The sequence below is a fragment of the Trichomonas vaginalis genome, chromosome V, assembly GCF_026262505.1.
Source record: "Trichomonas vaginalis G3 chromosome V, whole genome shotgun sequence".
NCBI lineage: Eukaryota > Parabasalia > Trichomonadida > Trichomonadidae > Trichomonas > Trichomonas vaginalis.
In genome coordinates, this window is record NC_067207.1 from 19955212 (window position 1) to 19976539 (window position 21328).

Sequence of the window (21328 nt, forward strand, 5' to 3'; positions counted from 1 at the left end):
TTATCTTATAATTTGTAAATAAATCTAGTAATAAAATAACTTTAATAGTTGGTGTCACTTTTTCGAAAATTCTGGTTTTTTCTACATATATACATATATACATATATACATATATACATATATACATTGTTCCATATTAAGTTCTGTCAAAATGTAAGCTATTCAATTCTATCGTCGGGGGAAGTATCACAAATCTATCAATTTTTTTGTAAAAGTATACAAAAACATATGGTGTTCAATTAGTTTATAATATTATAAATATTAAGATTATCAAAAATAAGAAAAACTAGGTTTTGAGAACACTTTTGAGATGATAATCAAAATATTTTGATTGAAAAATAATATATTATTTATCAGATCTAGAATGAATTTTTTCAAATTTAAAAATTCTGAAAAATAAACAGTTTTGTAAAGTAAAAAAAATGAACGAAAACTCGAGACCTCGTATTCCAAATGAATGGGTAAGATATATGTATGAAAAACTTGAAAGTGGTGAGTTAACTTACGCAACAGTTTTTGAAACAATCATTTGGAGAAAGTTTCCCAGCTATCTACTGGGAACTAAAGGCTATGAGGCACTAGTATATAACCAGTGCCTCATAGCCTTTAGTTTGTTATTAAAAACGAGAAAACTTGTTCGAAATGATAAACAATTTCGAACAAGTTTTCTCGTTTTAAGGAGGGAATTGTTCCTTATGATGCATACATTATAAATATATACATCATAAGGAACAATTCCCTCTAGATAGCTGGGAAACTTTCTCTAAATAACTTATCATTTGGAGAAAGTTTCCCAGCTATCTACTGGGAACTAAAGGCTATGAGGCACTAATATATAATCAGTGCCTCATAGCCTTTAGTTTGTTATTAAAAACGAGAAAACTTGTTCGCAATGCGAAATGATTGCGAACAAGTTTTCTCACTTCAGCGAGGGAATTGTTCCTTATGATGCATACATTATAAATATATACATCATAAGGAACAATTCCCTCTAGATAGCTAGGAAACCCTAAATTAACTATTAATCTTTGAGATATTTTTTATTGAGGTTAATACGTTTTTCTAAATAATTAAAATGTAAAATTTTGATTATGAACTCATCTCTAATATTTTGGCTCTTTAATATATTTGAATCATGATCTTTGAGAAGAGTTCTCAAAAGTATTCACAAAAGCTATTTTTCCTTGAAATTTAAAAATCCTGTTTATCATATATTACCAAATTCAATTCCCTACATATTTCAAATATTCTATGAACATTTCAATTTTTGAAAAAAACATATTTTTTCCAAATATATTTATTATCATATTTCTAATAATATTTCCTAAAGCGTCACTTTTTACTTCCTCGACGATTATTCCCCTCTCAAAAAATTCAATAGCTTACATTTTGACAGAACTTAATATGTAACAACATATATACATATATACATATATACATATATACATATATACATATATACATATATACATATATACATATATACATATATACATATATACATATATACATATATACATATATACATATATACATATATAAATATATACATATATACATATATAAATATATACATATATACATATATAAATATATACATATATAAATATATTTATATATATAAATATATAAATAACAAAATACAATCAAAAAATAGTGTTTGGAAATTTAAGATTAGGTGTCACTTTTCTAGTGTCACTTTTTCGTAAATTCTACCACACTCTTTTCCTAATGGTTTAATAACAAACAATATAAATATTGTAGAAGGCAATAAAACTATAAACGTTAAACATGAACTTCTAACAATGAAGACTCAGATTCTTGAAACCATATATCCTATAGGCTCTATTTATACGTCAATGAACTCAACAAATCCGGCAAGTGTTTTAGGTTTTGGTACGTGGGAACAGATTGTAGATAAATTCCTCTATTGTGCGAACTCTTCAAAGCAAACAGGTGGTTCGAAGAAAATTAAAGAAGCAAACCTTCCACCGCACACTCATACAGGAACTACAAACTTTTCTGGTGACCATAGTCACTCATTAAGAGGCCATCCATTATACAACTCAGAATATTATGCTGGCAATGACGTTTTATCTCCAGATTATAACCATTCGGCAAAAAAGACTTTTCGACCAACTGAACCAGGAGGAAATCATTCACACACTTTCACAACAAATCCAACAGGTTCGGGTGCAGATTATATGCCACCATTTGTGACTGTATTCACATGGTACCGAATTCAATAAACACACTTGAGCCTTGACTCAGAGGATCTAGGCTTACCGCGTTCAATGAAATCTTTAACTTTACATAAATGAGCTTGAAAGAAGTATTCGAACAACATCCATGGAGGTCATTTAAGAAGTTCAATGAAGCTGCAAAGAGTTCGGGATTTACTAACAGAGCTGAAGTTAAAAAGTTCTTTGACAAAAATGTTGTACATCAAACAAAAATAAACCCTTACGACTACTTTTTACCAATTTACTCCAACACTCCTGACGCATACCAATTTGACACTCTCATTCAAAGCAGAAAAGGAGGACATAAACCATTCCTCATCTTCATAAATGTTAACACTCGTGAAGTGTTAAGAGTTTTACAAAAGTTTGTAGCAGAACATAACCCAAGTACTTTAACATCAGACCAAGACAGTGCATACCTCAGCAACGAAATCACAGAATTTCTCATTAAGCATAACATAACTCACTACACTACTGAAGACCATAACCATAACATACTCGGCATCATAAACCGCTTCATAAGAACGCTCAGAGATTTAAATCAAGAGCGAGACTTTACCGAAGAAACAATGAAACATTTTCTCGAAGTATATAATTCCTCAACACATTCTACAACAGGACATACACCAAATTCAATGACACAACAACAAGAAGAAAAGTATGTACAAAAGAAACGAAGCCAAACACAAAATATCAGAAATTCAACACAATTTACCCTCATTCCTGGTACAAAAGTTCGTGTAGTTCTTGACGACAAACCGTTGACAAAGAAACGTTTAAGGTTAAGTCGAAATTATTATATCGTAGACTCTACGCAAGGTAATGGATATCTTATAAAAGCTGCTGACGACTCCATAGCATTTTACCCTCGTCATAAATTAGTCGAAAGTAGTAATGGCAAACTTGCTGAAACCATTGACGAAGCAAAGCGAGGAGTGGTTATTGAAATACTTGGCTATAACACAAACGATGACACTTATAAAGTAAGATATGAAGGAGGCGTTGAAGATGTTATACCATCTAAGAACTTGAGAGAATCTAAACCAACACATCTGGGACCATTAGAGCGGGAGTACTGGAAAGACAAAAATATGCCAGAAAGAATAAGAAAATTCTTCTAAACTTTTTCGTTGGATGTAAATCAGACAAAAATATATTTTAGGTGAAGAGGTGAGATTTCACCTGTTTTCTCACCTGTTTTTTCACCTGTTTTCTCACCTGTTTTTTCACCTGTTTTCTCACCGCTTAGCGGCTCAGATTGCTTTTGCTTTCTCGTGAATTTTCATGAATTTCCTTAAGATAGAAAAAATAAAGTTAGTTTTATTTTTATTTATTTTTTTATCTTGTATGTAAAGATATGATTTCAACAATAGGTTCTACAACAATTCAAACAACTACAGCACCAAACTCGCTAGTCATGAATCCTACATCTATGTTGGTAGAGATGAAAAGCTTCATTCCTTCTTCATATACTTTTGAGACAGAAATACAAAGAATTAAGCAAGAACTTTTAACAAGTAATTTAGACTGTAGTGCGAAAGATGAAACAAATGAACAGTATCTTTATGACATGCAGGACATTATTGACCATTTACCCAAATTGCCTGAAATCCAACAACAAAAGCTCACTATTCATGAATTCGATGAAATAGAAGTGAAACCAACTGACTCAGTAGAAATAAAGAAGTTCATACGTAAAGTAAACTATGAGTTTCTAGGATATCATTGCAACCATAAAGTTATGGACAAAGATTGCGACATGGTATATAAGAACATCTCTGACATATATAAATCTGGGGAGTTTAAGACATACGACAACTTTGTTTCATTAGTTGCTGAATGTGTATGGCAGATAAGAGATAAAGATAAAAGATGTAAAATATGGAATGGACAAATAAAACCAACAACTTTTGAGTTAAAGAAAACCATTGACGCCTTAGTTGTTCTAGCAGGTCAAATTTCAATGTATAACGCAAAAATGAATCCGCAATGTTCAAAATGTAAAGCAGCAATGAGGAAATATAACTACTCACTAAAAGAGATAGAACGTATGAGAAACGACTATGCTGACTTAAAGAAAGAAGTAGAGAAACCAGCAGAAGATAAAATGGACATGTTAGCATTTCTGAACAAAAACTATCCAACAGCTGACGATTTCCTTCTATCTGACGTCAAGAAGAGGTATAAAGAAACTTTCGGCATTGTTAAAACTTTTGACATACTGACAGAAGAAATAGAAGCTACGAAATTGTTTAGAATTTCAAATATACATCGTACAATTCATGTAAAACGCTTATAAAATAACTGGGGTGAAAAATTAGGTGAGAAAACTGGTGAAATCTCACCTCTTCACCTAAAATATATTTTTATTGAATTCAGCAACAAAATTCTGAGTAAAATAATTTTTAGGGCATGTGTCAAACCGTTGAGTTTTCACAAAATTTAAAAAATAACGTTTACCATGTAAAACGCTTATAAAATAACTGGGGTGAAAAATTAGGTGAGAAAACAGGTGAAATCTCACCTCTTCACCTAAAATATATTTTTATTGAATTCAGCAACAAAAATCATGAATTTCATTAGTTAGAAAAATAACGCTAATTTTTTCTAAGAAAATTTTTTATTTTGTATGTAAAGACAGTAATGTCAAACATTGAGTTTGAAACAGTTAGAAAGATAGACAATGACACCAAAGTGGTTAGAATAGGTGATTTAAACGTAAGATACTCAAAGAAATACAACAAATATTCTTTGTCAGACATTATATCTCCATCTGGAAAGAAAACAAACGACTGGGTTAGAAATGCTTCAACTCAGAAAATTTTGACAAGAAATCCTGAGCTTATGATATCAGTAGCATTTCATGGAACAAGAGCATATCTTATAGACAAAAGTCTTATACCAATAGTTTTGTTATGGTTAGACCCAGTTGTTGGATATAACTTCATAACTTATGGTTCATTCGACTCAGAACGTTGCAGTGAAGGCTTACTTTACATCGTTCAGAAACCGAAGGACTTCAATACAAAGAGATATAAGATAGGAAGAACATATAATATAACTCAAAGATATGACAGTACAGTCAATAGAGTCAAGGTTGTGTTCGTTAATGATATGAGAGCTGCTGAAACAGAACTGCTTGAAGTTTTTGAGAAAATGTATGGTGCTCCCATGAAAGGTAAAGAAACGTTTGAAGTAGATGAGATAGATAAAGCTATAAAATTATTTGACGAAGTTGCTGAAAAATACATGTAAAGCGTTTATTTTTGGTCTTTTGTGAAAGTCAGAAAATAAAGTTAGTTTTATTTTTATTTATTTTTTTATTTTGTATGTAAAGACAGTAATGTCAACATCAGAGAACACAACAACTGCTATCGTTCATGAAGCCATAAATGAAGAATATGAATACATACAATATAACAAACAACTTCGCCTCATTCGTTCGGTCAAAGATGACATGTACCAAATGCAAAGTATAATGAATGCTCTTCGTTCTACAAAGCAAGCATATCATTGGTTTGAAAACCAACAGACAAAAGAACTTTTAGAAGAATTTCCTCATATGATTGCTTCCCTCGGAAAACCGAGAGAAGAGATTCCGTATGAAAATCGCAAGAATTTGGCACCTGGTTTGAAAGGATATTATGTTCATAGACTTTTAGTAAATGCTGTAGCAATGTGGGCTTCACCTCGTTATGCTTGTTATATTTTCATGATGTTAGATGAACTATATAAAGCAGAACGTGGAGAGATGGAAAAGAAACTTCAAGCAAAAGATGAAGTCATTGAATCCAAAGACAAAAGCATACAGAAAAGAATACCACGTTCAGTACCAAAAGGAAAGGAAAAGAGTTATAAGTATATGATATATACTGAAGAGTTGGAGAAAGAAGAAGATAAAGATATGGTTATGTTGCATTTAGTCAGAAGAAACAACAAGAGCTTTTATGACCTTGCTAAGATTTACAAATCTGACAGAAACTGGTTCTATCGTGAAAACTTACCGATTTCAATGACACCGAATGAGCAAATAAAGGAAATTGTCAAAAGTACTCTTCCTCAAACACACTATGACATCAAAGGTTGCACAATACTTACATTCAAAGAAGACTTACCATTACTGAAGGAAAAAATAACAGAATATTTCGATAACTTCAAAGAGGAAGAATAAAAAAATATATTTTTGCTTAAATGACGTCAGGGTCAATTTCTTCAACCATTTCACTTTCTTCGTCAATGTCAATAGAAGCTTCTTCAACCTTTGGTAAGAATTTCTGTATAACATCTTTATTCGTTATTGTCTTCAGAGATGAAGGATAATATTTCACATTTGTTTCACCCTTCTTATATTCTTTCTGTTCGGAAAGATTCATAGCAATACTGAAGAAGTCAATGTTAGAGTTCTTTATGACAGTATAATGAGTATCTTTGACATTCACGAAGAAACCCTTTTGTTTCAAAACTACTGCTAACTCTTGTGAAGTATAACGTTTGCGGTCAATGACAATAGCTAATGGTCTGACATACTGACCAAACTTAGATTCTTTCACAAACTGCTTGTTAAAGATAACATTAACGTTTGAAGCACCATTGAACTCATTCTTGATGGCAGTAGCGAGAGCATTGTATGAAAAGAACTTGCAATCTTGCATGTGTTTCATTAAAATAAAAATATTAAATTATTTTGAAAAATAACTTAAAAAAAATCTAATCTAATTTTTTCAAAAAAATATTTTTTTATTTCCTACTAAAGATGTATCGGAAGTTGTCTAAGTTAGAACACTCGGAAATAAAACAACTTCTTACAGAAGCTAACATAGATGTTGCAAAACATTACGCGACAAACAAAAAAGCACTCGCTGACATCCTCAATGACTACAATGGTGAAATAACTTATGATAGAATTCATGAGTTCATAAATGCAAGAGCATTTCCTTTAAATGACGTTGCTATTGACTTATATCATAGACGTTCAATACCTCATGAAGTAAGGCGTGAGATGTTTGACATAACAAATGCGAACGTTGGTCATACTCGTAAAGTTCTTTCTCATGATGTTCGTCAAGAGATGTTTGAACTTACGAACTCAAACGTTGGTGAAACACGAAAGAGAGATGACACACTGAAACAACAGAGAAGAGAGATGTTTAAAAATGCTATAGAACAAGTTCGCAAAGCTAACGATGTCATTCGTTCCATTGACGACAAACCAAAAGAAGGTGAGAGATGGTTAAAGAAAGATGAAGAGAATAGGAAGAGAAATGTGAAGTCAGGCAATAGACTCATTGACTTTAACATCGAAGCTTTAGATGAACCAAACAGAGACTACTTACACAAACATTTCGGTAAGGTTTTCATGAGACTCTTAGAGAAGATTAAAATAAACTCACAACAGAGATGGATGGTATGTTATAAACTTGGTGGAAAGTATGAATGTTCTACGTTAAACCTCAATAATATTGGAACATTACTACATCAGCTCTTGAAGGAGAACTTTATATCAGAGATAGAAGCAAATGCTGCAGGTATTGTTGAAATGCACTATGACTTCTTCTTGACAAACATAAAGAATCTTACTGAAATAAAGATGTATGATTTAACAGAATATGAAGGCTTAACGATGTCAGATGTAAAGAAAGGAAAGCCACAGAAGCGACCATATAGAGATGAAAGCACACTGACAGAAAGACAGAAAAGATTATTGAACAGACTTAAACAAACAGGAGATAAACAAGATATAGATGACTTCTGGAATGAAATCCTTGGTGAAAAGAAGTTTTATAAGAAGAGAAGCGGTCAGTTCTGGAAGTATCTTTGCACATTACCTATAAATCTTGAACGCTACCAAATCTTCAATGAACTGAACAACACTTATGACAGAAGACAATTGTTTCGTTTATGCTTGCATTCAGGCTGGAGTAAATGAAGAAACTATTGACCACATGAGAGAAGTCATTCGTGTTAGAGACTTTCCTCAAAGTAAAGTACAAGAAATTTCTGACGCAACTGGTATAGCATTTAATGTTACCATTGGTTATTTCGACAACTCCAAAGATAACAGAATAATTCACTACATACCAAAAGAATGTGAAACTGCTCGAACTATTGACTTACTTCTTGTTGAACACCACTACATGCTAAATGAAAGATTACCAATGACAACATACTTCATTCGAAACTATAAAGAAATTCTCAAAGCTTGTGGTGGAATGAACATTGAGAAACAGATGAAGATTTATACAAAGAGAGAGAACAAATATGTAGTTCGTTATGATAGAACAACACCGTTATGGGATGTTATGAAAACATTGTGGGAGTGCAAATATTTCGAACCTATTTCTTATGGAGAACTTTTCACATATACGACTGACTTATATAAACAGAACCTTGCACCATTTAAAGATTTGACATATGCTCCAAAGTATTGTGTACAACTGAAGAAGAAAGCAGAGTCAAAAGAAGTAAATAAAAATAAGTGCAAGTTCATTCCTGAGCACGTTTTCTTTGCTGACTTTGAGTGTAGCACAGACGGCTTTCATAAAGCTTTTAACATCTGTTATGACAGTGAAGATGGTTCAGTGAGTGAAAGCATTTGGGGTCAGAACTGTGCAACAGAATTTTTGGAGCGACTTCCTGACAAGAGTTTAATATATTTCCATAACCTCAGTTATGATATAAACTTCATCTTAAGACACATGACAGAAGTGAAAGGAACTCCCATCATTAAAGGTTCACGAACAATGCAAATAACTGGTTTATATAAAGGACGGGCAATTATTATAAAAGACTCTTACAGTGTTATAAATAAGAAGCTTAAACTATTTCCTGCTATGTTTAACTTACAAACAGGACCGAAAGAAGTATTTCCATACAACTACTACAGCAGTACTTTGTTAGCAAATGACAACAGAACTGGTGTCATTTCTGAAGCGTGTAAGTTTGTAAAAGATATTGAAACGTTCATGAAGAACATAGATTCCATCAAAGGTTGCAGAATAGATGAGAACCACTTCGACTTAGAAAAATATAGCACGTTTTACTGCAAACAAGATGTAAGAATTTTAAGAGAAGGTTTTGTAAAGTTCCGCAATGACTTATTGAAAGAGTTTGATTTAAACGTTTATGACTACGTTAGTATTTGTTTATTGCTAACAAATTATTTGAGAACAGAGTGTACTTCCCGAATGGAAATCTTTATGACCTCTCAAATAAACCAAGAGAATTTATTTCGAGATGCATTCAAGGTGGAAGATGTATGCTGTCAGATAACATGAAACAAAAGAGCGAAAAGAAACTCATTGCTGATTTCGACGCTGTTTCATTATATCCATCAGCTATAGCAAGACTTTATACTTTGGAAGGAATTCCAAAGGTTATGAAGGATGAGATGCTAAGCACAGAGTATCTCATGAGACATTTATTCGATGACGACCAAAAGGAACCCATTGGTGAAAAGTTTATGTCTGGCTTCTTTGTTCTCATTAAGATAACAGAGATTGGTATACACAGACACTTTCCTTTAATAGTTTGTGACCCTGAACTAAATCCAGAACTTAACGTTCCCAGAAGTTCAAACACTTGCTGTTTAATGTATGTTGACCATATAACATTACAAGACCTCATAAAATATCAAGGTGTCAAATGTGAAGTGTTGCAAGGATACTATTACGATGGAAACAGAGATTTGAGAATAAGAGATGAAGTTAAGAAATTGTTTTGAGTTAAGGTTAAAGTATAGAAAGAAGAAACCATTACAAGAAATTATAAAACTCATTCTGAACAGCATTTATGGCCCAAAACCATTTTATCTCCTATTGAGTCAAAAATAACCATAGTAGATGACAAAGATGCTATAAGATATGCTATAAGAAATTACAACCATATAGTGAAGTTCGAAGTTTGGGTTCAGATAAAACTATTTTTCAAGCTAACGAAAAGCATTTGCAGACACTTTTAACTTCTGTCCACTTGGTGTTAACATTCTATCTATGTCGAAGAGAATAATGTGTGAAGTATTCTGTACTGCTGAAGACTTAGGAATGGACATCTTTTATAGCGATACCGACAGTATGCATCTCTACAATGAAGATATCCCTCGTTTAGCTGAAGAGTTTGAGAAACGTTATGAAGAGTTTCTCATTGGTAAAAACCTTGGTCAGTTTCATAGCGACTTCGCAGAAATAACACCTGGAAAACAAAGTTTAGCATACAAGTCAATATTTTGTGGAAAGAAGACCTACATAGACTTACTCACTAACGATTTAAATGAAGTTGCATTTCACTGCAGAATGAAAGGCGTGAAGCAAGATGTTATTGCTTTAACCGCTAATGAAATGTTTCCTGAAGCTATACAATGCTATTACAATGAAGATAAAGGTTTAATGGTTCCGCAAGGAAAATTTGACAAAGACTCTTGAGTTCAGTGTCATGAAACTTTATAAAGCACTTTATGACGGTCAAGAGATTGGATTTGACTTATGTAAGTCATGTCAACCTTGCTTTGAAGAGAAGTTTAACTTCTCAATAACGACTAAAACAAGCTTTATTCGTAAGTTGAAGTTCTGAGGTCATTTATTTTTGTCAGCAATAGGTCATGAATGAGGTCATTTATTTTTGTCAGCAATGAGGTCATTCGTTGATAAAAATAAAGCTAGCGTAGATTTACAATACTGCGATGTAGAGTTTAAGAGTTGTGCTTCAATGTAGAGACAGTCCTTATGGTCTGGATGTAAGAACACTGGGCAGTTATGGTCATGAGTGGAGAACATGTCTATCCAAAACTCACGATTGAAGCCAGTTAATTTATAGTATTTAGGGTTAGGAAGTGTGTGAAGTTCTTGTATGACCAATGAACTCATTTTCAACTCCTTTACTTAAGTTTGAATATAATATAGCTTGCTTTCTATCCCAAATGCCAGTGTTACAATCTTTGAAAATTCATTTTTCCTCGGAAGCATTGCATCATAATTGAAAACATTCTTGAAATCATCACTTGGTTCAGAGATTTGAAATCTTATATACGTAATGGATTTTTTTTTCTCTTTAGCGACTCATTGAATGGTGAATATATAACAAACTGACAGTCATGAGTTCCATCTTCATTTTCATTAAATTCATAATGAAAAGTCTATAAGTTGTGGCCGACTACCTTCTTCCTTCAGTTGTGCAAGAAACTCACGTAAAGGCTGTAAAGTTTGTACTTCAATGTTGAACTTTTTCTCGAACATCTCATTAAATGAAATCATACATTGCAACAATGTTGTATCGTCTTTAAAGTATTTGTATATGTGAATGTTTTGGGCGCTTAAAGACTGTTCGTCATTTTCTATCTCGACTTGAAGTATAAAGTCAACCTTTCTGAAAGCACGTGTTATATACATAGATGTATGCCAATGTACTTCTCTTCATTTATGTTCACAATTCAGTCTGTTGGAAACTTAAACGTTACTCTGTTCCCTTTATTTTGAGTCAGGGTTTTCACTACTGAACGCAACAGTTAAAGGTATTTGTCTATACATTTAATTCGGATAAAAATAAACCATTTACTCTTTCTTTGCTTCAGCTTCTTTAGCTTTTTGTTCTTCCTTTGCTTTTGCTTCTTCTCTAGCTTTCTTTGCCAGCAAACGTGGGTTCTTTTGTTTCCAGCAGCTAATGCAGCAAGTTGTTTTTCACTAAGTTTTCTCTTTGGTCTCTCTGGCTTTGTTCTTGTTTTTGTTCCTTCAGTTCGGATAAAATTTGCTCGCGAATTTCTTTCTTCAATGCTTCAAACATCTATGACCCCTTGGGTCTTGTCCGTAGGGCTTGTCTGAGTCATTTGACTGCAGATAAAAAACAAAATTAAAACTTTAACCGATGTAAAATGAGCTTGTCAAAATCAGAACGAGAGTCTATTATATTAAATGACGCCAGAGGAATACAACATCCTTTCTATTACGTAAGTCAGAGTAAAGATGGTAAAATATATGTAAGAAAAAGAAAGGTTCCATTAGCGAATGCAGAAAGCGACAACATTAAGGTGCATGGCAAGGGTGAAGTCCACGAAGCCCATATAAAACCTTCTGTTCAAACTGAGCCACCAAAAGAACCAGAAGAAAAGAAGCCAGATGTACTTTCAATAACGAACCAAGAGCTTTTGCAAAGTTCGTGAATTTCATTGAAAAACAAACCGAGTCAAAGAACCCTGACCCGCCAGTGAAAGAAGTTGAGACAAAAGAGAATGTACAGTTCATTGAAAATGTCAAGAAACAACTTCCACACGAATGCCAAGAAGAAGAGTGAGAATAATGAAGTAAATAGATATTTTTATCTGAAGTAAATACATGCAGAACGAACAGCTAAACGAATTTACTCCAGCAGAGCATATTCATCAGATTCGCTCATATTCGATATCATAGACAATGCAGTTCAAATTGGTGACACTAATAGAAAATATTCTGACGCAAAGATTCCATCACAACCTGGAACTGCTAAAGATAAACACATGGGTAACATTCAATCTCTCACCTCCTGGTGAAAATATGTTGGACCTTTACAATACATTCATACGTATAAAATGGAAGGTCAATTTATTGTAGATAAAGAAATTGGTTCAGGTTCCAATAAAACAAACCCACCAGGATTTTGGATTGGTTTCGATGACGCTTTCTATGCAGTTGCGGATATCAAAATCCTTGCAAATGTCGTATCGTATATTCTCAAGACAACGCAAGAGAAGAAGCATATATAACTTCAAACTCACAAACTACGAACAAATAAAGAAAGTAGATGTTTTCTCAAAGACTCGACATGAAGATGTATGGAGTCATTCGGGAACATGCAGAACAGGACAAATTGTTAGTGGCCAATTACAGCAGGAAAATCATTTGATTTTAAGCTTCGTTTAAGAATTCCTGTTAGAAAGTTTTTACCATTAGAAACTATAAGATTTATTCCTGCATTTGCAGGAAACATTCAGCTTAAAGTAAAGTTCAGTAGCGACGCCTTACAATGCACATCTATATCTGTAAATGATATCATTGCTTTCAATCCAACTCTTAAAGTTGCATTTGCTTCAGATTCAAATCCACCGACAAATAAATTTGTTCCATGGAATGAACCATTCACTATGATAACGAAGGCAGTAGAAGCTAGTGGAACAGTTACTATTACAACTGTAACCCAGCAACTATTTCGAACAAAGATGGATTTTAATGAATGTTTCATTCATCCAAAGTCATTCTCTTTAGACCCTAACATTTATACAGAACTTGTAGAACATTATACAAACGAGGCTTTATGTTTTCCTGTTAAAGTTATGGATTGGATTCCTATGGACGGTTCATTCTCAAAGAATACAGATAGTTCAAGTGCAACATTTACAGCAGCTTATACGCCTATTAATGTTAAAAGTATTTGGGCACTATTTAGAAAGAAAGACAACTATTATGTTAATTTTGAGAACCCTAAGTTTAAATATCTTCAGCTTTCCATGGGAGCTTATGGAAATATGCCTGCAGAACCTGAAAAATCATATGGACCTGTATTTTAGAAATGGTTGCGAACGCTTGCAATACAAACAATGATATGATTGGATTTGATGAAGATGTTATGAGGTCATTGGTGATGATGGTAGTGTGGAACAGAAATGGGATAGCTATGACAAACACATTTCTTATGTGGTTTTCCAACAGAAGTGGACTTTTGCTTCCAGCAAGGTCAAACATCTACTGCTCCAATAACATACAAATTGTCTGTTAAAGGACCTATTGAGCAACTGAAAATGTACCAAAGCCACTTATTGGATTTATGAGGGATTGTTGCTTTGCCATTCAGGTGCGTGCTAATGGCATCCCCATAATAAGATTAGATGACTATAACTTAGCTACGGACGACAGTGAGGAATAAAGGATGAACGTTTATTTTTAAAGCTTATAAATGAGTTCTTCATCAAGCTCTCGTGAACCTTCACCATCTATGAAACAAACTTTACCAAACGATTATGGAGCACCTATTGAATATTTCTTACGAGCTGCACAATGGCAAAGAGCAGTCTCACCAAGGTTAGGTGTTCCACCAGCTCCTGTCAAAAATAGCATTTGGTCAAGTCCTTATATAAGATATGGTCTCCCACTAGGTTTGCTAGCTACAGCAGGAGCAGTAATGATGTTGAAAAGAAATAAAGCAAATGTTGTAAATAATACTGAAGTAGCTGAAGTTAAACAAACTCCGACACCTTCGCCAAAACCAACGCCTTCAATGACTCCTGAACCTATGGAAGTACAAACTCCTGTTCAAAAGTCAACTCCTAAACCGACTCCAACATTTAAACCAGAACCTACTCCTCAAATAAATCGTAAAACTCCTGCGTTTCCTTACTGAAAAAAATAACGTTCTTTTTATTTAATATTAAAATTTTTATTTGATTGAAATGACAAATAAAGTCACTGAAGCAATGAAACAAAAGTTTTTGGTAGAATACATTAAATCAGGAACTATTCCAGAAGGTTTTTACATTCATACTATGAAGGATGGTAGAGTTCAGTTTAGAAAGATAAAGCAACCATTAGATAAAGAAGGAATTTTGAGAAAGATTAAACTTCATGAGGACAACATTGCTAAACTTAGGAAGAAGTTAGAAGAGTTGGAGAAAGGAAGAGAGTTATAAAGCAATGAATTCAACAGGGTGAAAAAAGAGGTGAAAAAAGAGGTGAGATCTCACCACTTCACCTAAATTTATTTTTGTGCTATGTTTTCATACGTGTGAGGGTGGTGATATCATTAATTTTTAAGTTTATTTTTTATTTTATTTTTATATAAATGACGAAAACTATTGAGATAACAAACTACAACGGTCATGAGTTCAAGAATTTGTTCTTCGTTCCTCGTGAAAATACATTCTATCAGATACGAGGGAGAAAGGGTAAAGTTAGTTTGAGCGTTTATGATAGTAAACATAATGGAAAGTTTATATAAGCATATGATACAAACGGTAAGCGTGTTTCATTAGCTTTGTCAAAACTTACTAACATTTATTTTGACAGTGACTTTGACCTATATGAAGAAGAAAGTGAGTCAGAAGATTATGAGTTGTTATGTGAAGCACAGCAATGGGAGGAGTTGCAATACTTTTGTAAGTGAGAACGTTTATTTTTACATTAGTGAAGTCGTTTGTGAAAACATTAGTGAGAACGTTTATTTTTTCATGCACGTGCATTGTGTCGTGGGGAGTTGCCATGGGCAATGACCTGCGCACAATATATAACGTACAGAGAGGTGAGATGAGGTGGTTTATGTGATAAATACTTTACGTGGCAGAAATAGTTTAAGGTTATTAGAAATATTGCATATGTGATGTAAAATATACGTTAGTGGTTTTGTAAAGTGCCAGATTGACATATCTTCGGTAAGATGGCGCGCAGTGCCACAGTACTGAAGATATGTATACTAACTAAATTCGATCGACATACCCTTTGTAAGGATTCATTCTAATGAAGTACGTTAACAATCAAAATATTCTATAAGTGTCTAGTATGGAATTCAAAAGAATAAAGAAAATGGTAACGTAAATAAACGTATTATGAAATAATTTATAATTAAAATGAAAAAAAGAAAAAATAATAAGTAAAGTGACTGGAAATGAAAATTAAAATCAGTGTACAGTTTTATTTTTTCTCGCTGTGAAACGTATTCGGTCATTTTTTTAAAAATTAATTTTTTGTTAGAGATAAGAGCTAAAACTCGGTAAACAACTTCTTTATGTCTAGAAAATTCTATCTTGCCTTTTTATTTTTTCTCGCTGTGAAACGTATTCGGTCATTTTTTAAAAATTAATTTTTTGTTAGAGATAAGAGCTAAAACTCGGTAAACAACTTCTTTATGTCTAGAAAATTCTATCTTGCCTTTTATTTTTTTCTCGCTGTGAAACGTATTCGGTCTTTTTTTTAAAATTAATTTTTGTTAGAGATAAGAGCTAAAACTCGGTAAACAACTTCTTTATGTCTAGAAAATTCTATCTTGCCTTTTATTTTTTTCTCGCTGTGAAACGTATTCGGTCATTTTTTTAAAAATTAATTTTTTGTTAGAGATAAGAGCTAAAACTCGGTAAACAACTTCTTTATGTCTAGAAAATTCTATCTTGCCTTTTATTTTTTTCTCGCTGTGAAACGTATTCGGTCATTTTTTTAAAAATTAATTTTTTGTTAGAGATAAGAGCTAAAACTCGGTAAACAACTCCCCCATGTCTAGCAAATTTAACATTCGTCTCCCATTTTTATGTATTTGGTTTAGAATGTTCGAAAATGCGTAATATGGTCATTAATATTAATTGAAAAGAACCTTGAATTAATTCAATCTGATCTCACAAAATATTTTAAATTACAAACTTTGTAGTTTGAATCGATAATTAGTATTAAACTCAAATAACTAGTTTATTTTTGAATAAAAATTATTTGAATTTATTCAATTTTGTTAATTTTCCTTCAAAAATCAAGTTTAAATATCTTATTTGCCATATAATTATAAATACAATGAAACATATTCGAAATTGAAAAGAATGACTTTTTCTGTTCTTTCAATCATTCAATTTGAATTTTGCAATATTGGATTTCTCATTAAATACCTATTAAAAACAACAAGCAATTTAACTTACATTCAAATTTATTTGTGTTATATTCAATCTTCTCAAAACTTATAATTTTCGGCTATAGCATGATTATATGCTATATAATATAATAAACCTATAATAGTATCATTCTTTCAATTATTTGAAGAGAAAACCGAAAAAATCTATTTTCTGTCTATAACAAAACTTTTGAATAATATGTAATTGATTCAAGTTTTACAATTCTTTTGATTGAATAATAACATATGATCAGTATACAGCATATTTTTCAAAAACAAATTTTAGGCATAATTTGTCACCCAATCTGGAAAAAAAAGTTCTTCAATTTTACAATTCAATGCTCTTACTTTTCCTTCCTCAATTTATTAATAGCCTTTTTGACCTTTCAAATATATTGGAAGGAGTTGGTGTCCCGAGTTTCCTGGACAATAATAATAGCAGCCAAAACCTAACTGATATAGAATCAAGAATCAATGCTGGATTTACAATTTATACAAAAAATGAAACCGCTAACACGCTCAGAATTAATAGAGAGTTTTATTTGTGCTCGGTTGAAATCAAAACCTCTACTTTTAAAAATAATTACGCTTTTGGAGCAGTTACAGGCGGTCCATGTGGTGGAGCAGTATACGGATATCGCTCTAGTTTTCACATAATAGGCTCCAATTTCAGCAATAATCAAGCAATTGATGGAGGTGCTATATCGTTTACCGAATGCAACGCCCTATTACAATTACTACAAGAAAATAACAATCAAGCTAGGAACAAATTTTCCTCAAATACAGCATTTTGCTCTGGAGGGGCAATCTTTTTTGAAGGTCAGGCAAAAAACCATTTTGATAACAATTTACAAATTTGGGATTCAAATTTTTCAAATAACACAGCTTACCAAACTGGAGGAGCCATTCACGCTACTATCGAATCTCAAGTTTCAATCATTAATTCCAAATTTGACCAAAACAGAGCTGGTGATAACGGTGGAGCTATTTATACCATCAATAGCGATTTATACTTATTCGATAGTTGCATTGTTGCAAACCGAGCAGGAAAAAACGAATATAACTCAACAGATCAGTATTCAAGCGATAGTGACAAATTATATCGTATGGAAGAGCAATTGACTCGTAAGTTCTTGTGCCGAGGATGCGGAGGAGTTGCTTTTATTGTCATAGATCTCCAATACAATTTACTGCAATTAAGTCAAGATACAAACTACTCAAAATCATTTTATTCCCAACAATGCACTTATTATAACAATCATATGTATAGAGGCATACTTCAGCAATCTTATAATTATAATTTGAGTGAATTAACTAATATTACCGGATATAACATAATGGTGCAAAATGAATATAACAAGACAATCAAGTTTCAAACCTATAGCGATTATTTTAAAGGTAATTTTCAATCATCAACCATTCGAATAGGCGATGTTGAGTTATATTATTATTCACATCAGCCTTCACAGATTGCAAATTGTTCAACTAATGAAACACTCTCCATACAAACAACCAATATCTCTCAAGCTAAGTCAACAAATAAATCAGGAGATAGCATAAGTAAAGTTGCAACGCCAACAAATTATACATATGTTGCAACGCCAATTACTCGTCTTCCAAAAGCCACTACACAAAGTCCCAAAACATATCCAACGACTACACATTATACAACAATATCCCGTCCACCATCAGCTTTTCCGCGAACACCAGTATCAACACCATTTTCTACAATGTTTACTACCCCTCATTCTACACCGCATTCAACACCTTTTTCAACAGCTTTTTCAACAGCTCACAAAACTCCATTCATAACAGTATTCTCAACTCCGCATTCAACCCCTCTATCAACAGCTCATTCAACTCCTCATTCAACAGCTCATTCAACTCCTCACTCCACAGCTCATTCAACTCCTCATTCAACAGCTCATTCAACTCCTCATTCAACTCCTCACTCCACAGCTCATTCAACAGCACACTCAACACCAAATTCTACGCCTAATTCAACTCCTCATTCCACTGGTCATTCAACACCACATTCTACTCCTCATTCAACAGCTTATTTCACACCTCTTTCTACACCTTACATTCCACCAATTGTCAAATCAAAGCCAACAGATGTGACAGGAGAATCCAGTGGTTACACAAAATCATTAACTGAAGTTCAATATCAATACCATACAAATTCCACCACAGAAACCTCTATTGCTGTAGGTAACGAGATTAACAAGACAGAAACAAATATTACAACAATAGCATATGCTAATACAAGTGTACTAACATGGGTTATTACATCAGGTGTAGAAACAACAAGTACAGTAACTTGGACCTATATTCAATCTAATACCACTACACTTACTGTTTCAACTACTTTAGTTGAGAAAAACACTTCAATAAAGGCAAGTGAAGGCAATGAAGAAGATAACACATCAACGCTTTCTTTAGTTGAAACAAAGACAATAGTTACTACATACACAATGACACTTGTTATGACTGAAACAAACATCATCATTCCTTTGGATGACTCAACTGTCGGAAGTAACGTTAAATCCGGCACAATCATTCTGATCGCTGTACTTTGTTTGGTTGCGGTGTTCTGCTTAGCTATAATCGGTCTCTTCTTGTACAGAAAGTCCCACAACAAGTCATCGGAATCAGAATCTTCGATCAATGACGACAGTGATTTATTCAACGATGAAACAAGACAGCAACAGACGATCGTCACGTTTAATGCAGATGATGATAACACAATGTTGTCAACCTTCAATATGGGTACTGATAACATCGAAGATAATGAAGAATCTCTCAATGACGATGATGAAATGTTTCTTAACGCTGAATTTTAATTTTATTTTTGTTTATTATTTTTCTAAAGTGGATATTTATTTTAATAATATTAATATTTTTCAATTTGATTTTTTTTTTGTTGGTCATAACCGTTTTTTAACCGTAAAAAAGCGGCATTTTTTGCTATTTCGGAAATAAATATATTATTTGTCGAAAACATATATTTGTAACAGAAATCATATATGTATTTCGTTGTAATTTGAATATGTTCTGGTAATATTAGATGTGTTATAGACAGAAAATAGATTTTTTCGGTTTTCTCTTCAAATAATTGAAAGAATGATACTATTATAGGTTTATTATATTATATAGCATATAATCATGCTATAGCCGAAAATTATAAGTTTTGAGAAGATTGAATATAACACAAATAAATTTGAATGTAAGTTAAATTGCTTGTTGTTTTTAATAGGTATTTAATGAGAAATCCAATATTGCAAAATTCAAATTGAATGATTGAAAGAACAGAAAAAGTCATTCTTTTCAATTTCGAATATGTTTCATTGTATTTATAATTATATGGCAAATAAGATATTTAAACTTGATTTTTGAAGGAAAATTAACAAAATTGAATAAATTCAAATAATTTTTATTCAAAAATAAACTAGTTATTTGAGTTTAATACTAATTATCGATTCAAACTACAAAGTTTGTAATTTAAAATATTTTGTGAGATCAGATTGAATTAATTCAAGGTTCTTTTCAATTAATATTAATGACCATATTACGCATTTTCGAACATTCTAAACCAAATACATAAAAATGGGAGACGAATGTTAAATTTGCTAGACATGGGGGAGTTGTTTACCGAGTTTTAGCTCTTATCTCTAACAAAAAATTAATTTTTAAAAAAATGACCGAATACGTTTCACAGCGAGAAAAAAATAAAAGGCAAGATAGAATTTTCTAGACATAAAGAAGTTGTTTACCGAGTTTTAGCTCTTATCTCTAACAAAAAATTAATTTTAAAAAAAAGACCGAATACGTTTCACAGCGAGAAAAAAATAAAAGGCAAGATAGAATTTTCTAGACATAAAGAAGTTGTTTACCGAGTTTTAGCTCTTATCTCTAACAAAAAATTAATTTTAAAAAAAAGACCGAATACGTTTCACAGCGAGAAAAAAATAAAAGGCAAGATAGAATTTTCTAGACATAAAGAAGTTGTTTACCGAGTTTTAGCTCTTATCTCTAACAAAAAATTAATTTTAAAAAAAAAGACCGAATACGTTTCACAGCGAGAAAAAAATAAAAGGCAAGATAGAATTTTCTAGACATAAAGAAGTTGTTTACCGAGTTTTAGCTCTTATCTCTAACAAAAAATTAATTTTAAAAAAAAAGACCGAATACGTTTCACAGCGAGAAAAAAATAAAAGGCAAGATAGAATTTTCTAGACATAAAGAAGTTGTTTACCGAGTTTTAGCTCTTATCTCTAACAAAAAATTAATTTTAAAAAAAAAGACCGAATACGTTTCACAGCGAGAAAAAAATAAAAGGCAAGATAGAATTTTCTAGACATAAAGAAGTTGTCTACCAAGTGTCAGCTGTTACTTCTTCTCAATACTGATATAAAATAAAAATCTTTATTATTTATTTAACCTTTATTGTTTCATTAAACTTCATTTATTTTATATTATAGTTTTAT

General features: G+C 32.2%; 11 protein-coding genes and 1 pseudogene across 12 annotated transcripts, besides 7 other annotated features; all 12 read left to right on the forward strand.

The window, feature by feature from the left end:
• The first annotated feature begins 126 nt into the window (after window positions 1–126).
• Window positions 127–168: a mobile genetic element.
• A 504-nt stretch (window positions 169–672) lies between these two features.
• Window positions 673–761: a mobile genetic element.
• Window positions 762–923: 162 nt separating this feature from the next.
• Window positions 924–1008: a mobile genetic element.
• A 363-nt stretch (window positions 1009–1371) lies between these two features.
• Window positions 1372–1413: a mobile genetic element.
• Window positions 1414–1817: 404 nt separating this feature from the next.
• Window positions 1818–15386: a mobile genetic element.
• Window positions 1860–2249, forward strand: TVAGG3_0368600 (keratin-associated protein family; the record flags this gene model as incomplete). The annotated part of the gene is made up of 1 exon (XM_051231689.1): window positions 1860–2249. One exon carries the CDS (start codon window positions 1860–1862, stop codon window positions 2247–2249), a length of 390 nt encoding a protein of 129 aa, XP_051101419.1.
• Window positions 2318–3364, forward strand: TVAGG3_0368610 (integrase core domain containing protein family; the record flags this gene model as incomplete). Its single annotated transcript, XM_051231690.1, has 1 exon — window positions 2318–3364. The coding sequence occupies one exon, from the start codon at window positions 2318–2320 to the stop codon at window positions 3362–3364; it is 1047 nt and encodes a 348-aa protein (XP_051101420.1).
• Window positions 3601–4542, forward strand: TVAGG3_0368620 (organellar and viral DNA polymerase type B; the record flags this gene model as incomplete). Its single annotated transcript, XM_001296460.1, has 1 exon — window positions 3601–4542. One exon carries the CDS (start codon window positions 3601–3603, stop codon window positions 4540–4542), a length of 942 nt encoding a protein of 313 aa, XP_001296461.1.
• On the forward strand, window positions 4887–5498 carry TVAGG3_0368630 (organellar and viral DNA polymerase type B; the record flags this gene model as incomplete). Its single annotated transcript, XM_051231691.1, has 1 exon — window positions 4887–5498. One exon carries the CDS (start codon window positions 4887–4889, stop codon window positions 5496–5498), a length of 612 nt encoding a protein of 203 aa, XP_051101421.1.
• TVAGG3_0368640 (uncharacterized protein) lies at window positions 5959–6414 on the forward strand (the record flags this gene model as incomplete). Its single annotated transcript, XM_051231692.1, has 1 exon — window positions 5959–6414. The coding sequence occupies one exon, from the start codon at window positions 5959–5961 to the stop codon at window positions 6412–6414; it is 456 nt and encodes a 151-aa protein (XP_051101422.1).
• Window positions 6997–7516, forward strand: TVAGG3_0368650 (organellar and viral DNA polymerase type B; the record flags this gene model as incomplete). Its single annotated transcript, XM_051231693.1, has 1 exon — window positions 6997–7516. A coding segment is annotated over one exon (520 nt), but the record flags the coding sequence as incomplete, so codon positions are not given.
• Window positions 8186–9176, forward strand: TVAGG3_0368660 (organellar and viral DNA polymerase type B; the record flags this gene model as incomplete). The annotated part of the gene is made up of 1 exon (XM_051231694.1): window positions 8186–9176. A coding segment is annotated over one exon (991 nt), but the record flags the coding sequence as incomplete, so codon positions are not given.
• Window positions 12085–12238, forward strand: TVAGG3_0368670 (uncharacterized protein; the record flags this gene model as incomplete). The annotated part of the gene is made up of 1 exon (XM_051231695.1): window positions 12085–12238. A coding segment is annotated over one exon (154 nt), but the record flags the coding sequence as incomplete, so codon positions are not given.
• TVAGG3_0368680 (repellent protein 1 family) lies at window positions 14157–14600 on the forward strand (the record flags this gene model as incomplete). The annotated part of the gene is made up of 1 exon (XM_051231696.1): window positions 14157–14600. One exon carries the CDS (start codon window positions 14157–14159, stop codon window positions 14598–14600), a length of 444 nt encoding a protein of 147 aa, XP_051101426.1.
• TVAGG3_0368690 (uncharacterized protein) lies at window positions 14650–14886 on the forward strand (the record flags this gene model as incomplete). Its single annotated transcript, XM_051231697.1, has 1 exon — window positions 14650–14886. The coding sequence occupies one exon, from the start codon at window positions 14650–14652 to the stop codon at window positions 14884–14886; it is 237 nt and encodes a 78-aa protein (XP_051101427.1).
• On the forward strand, window positions 15039–15359 carry TVAGG3_0368700 (annotated as a pseudogene). Its single transcript has one exon. A coding segment is annotated over exon 1 (321 nt).
• Window positions 15387–16183: 797 nt separating the features above from the next.
• Window positions 16184–17024: a mobile genetic element.
• A 105-nt stretch (window positions 17025–17129) lies between these two features.
• On the forward strand, window positions 17130–19724 carry TVAGG3_0368720 (bifunctional inhibitor/lipid-transfer protein/seed storage 2s albumin superfamily protein family; the record flags this gene model as incomplete). The annotated part of the gene is made up of 1 exon (XM_001297177.2): window positions 17180–19684. The coding sequence occupies one exon, from the start codon at window positions 17180–17182 to the stop codon at window positions 19682–19684; it is 2505 nt and encodes an 834-aa protein (XP_001297178.2).
• A 189-nt stretch (window positions 19725–19913) lies between these two features.
• Window positions 19914–20750: a mobile genetic element.
• The last annotated feature ends 578 nt before the right edge of the window (window positions 20751–21328 follow it).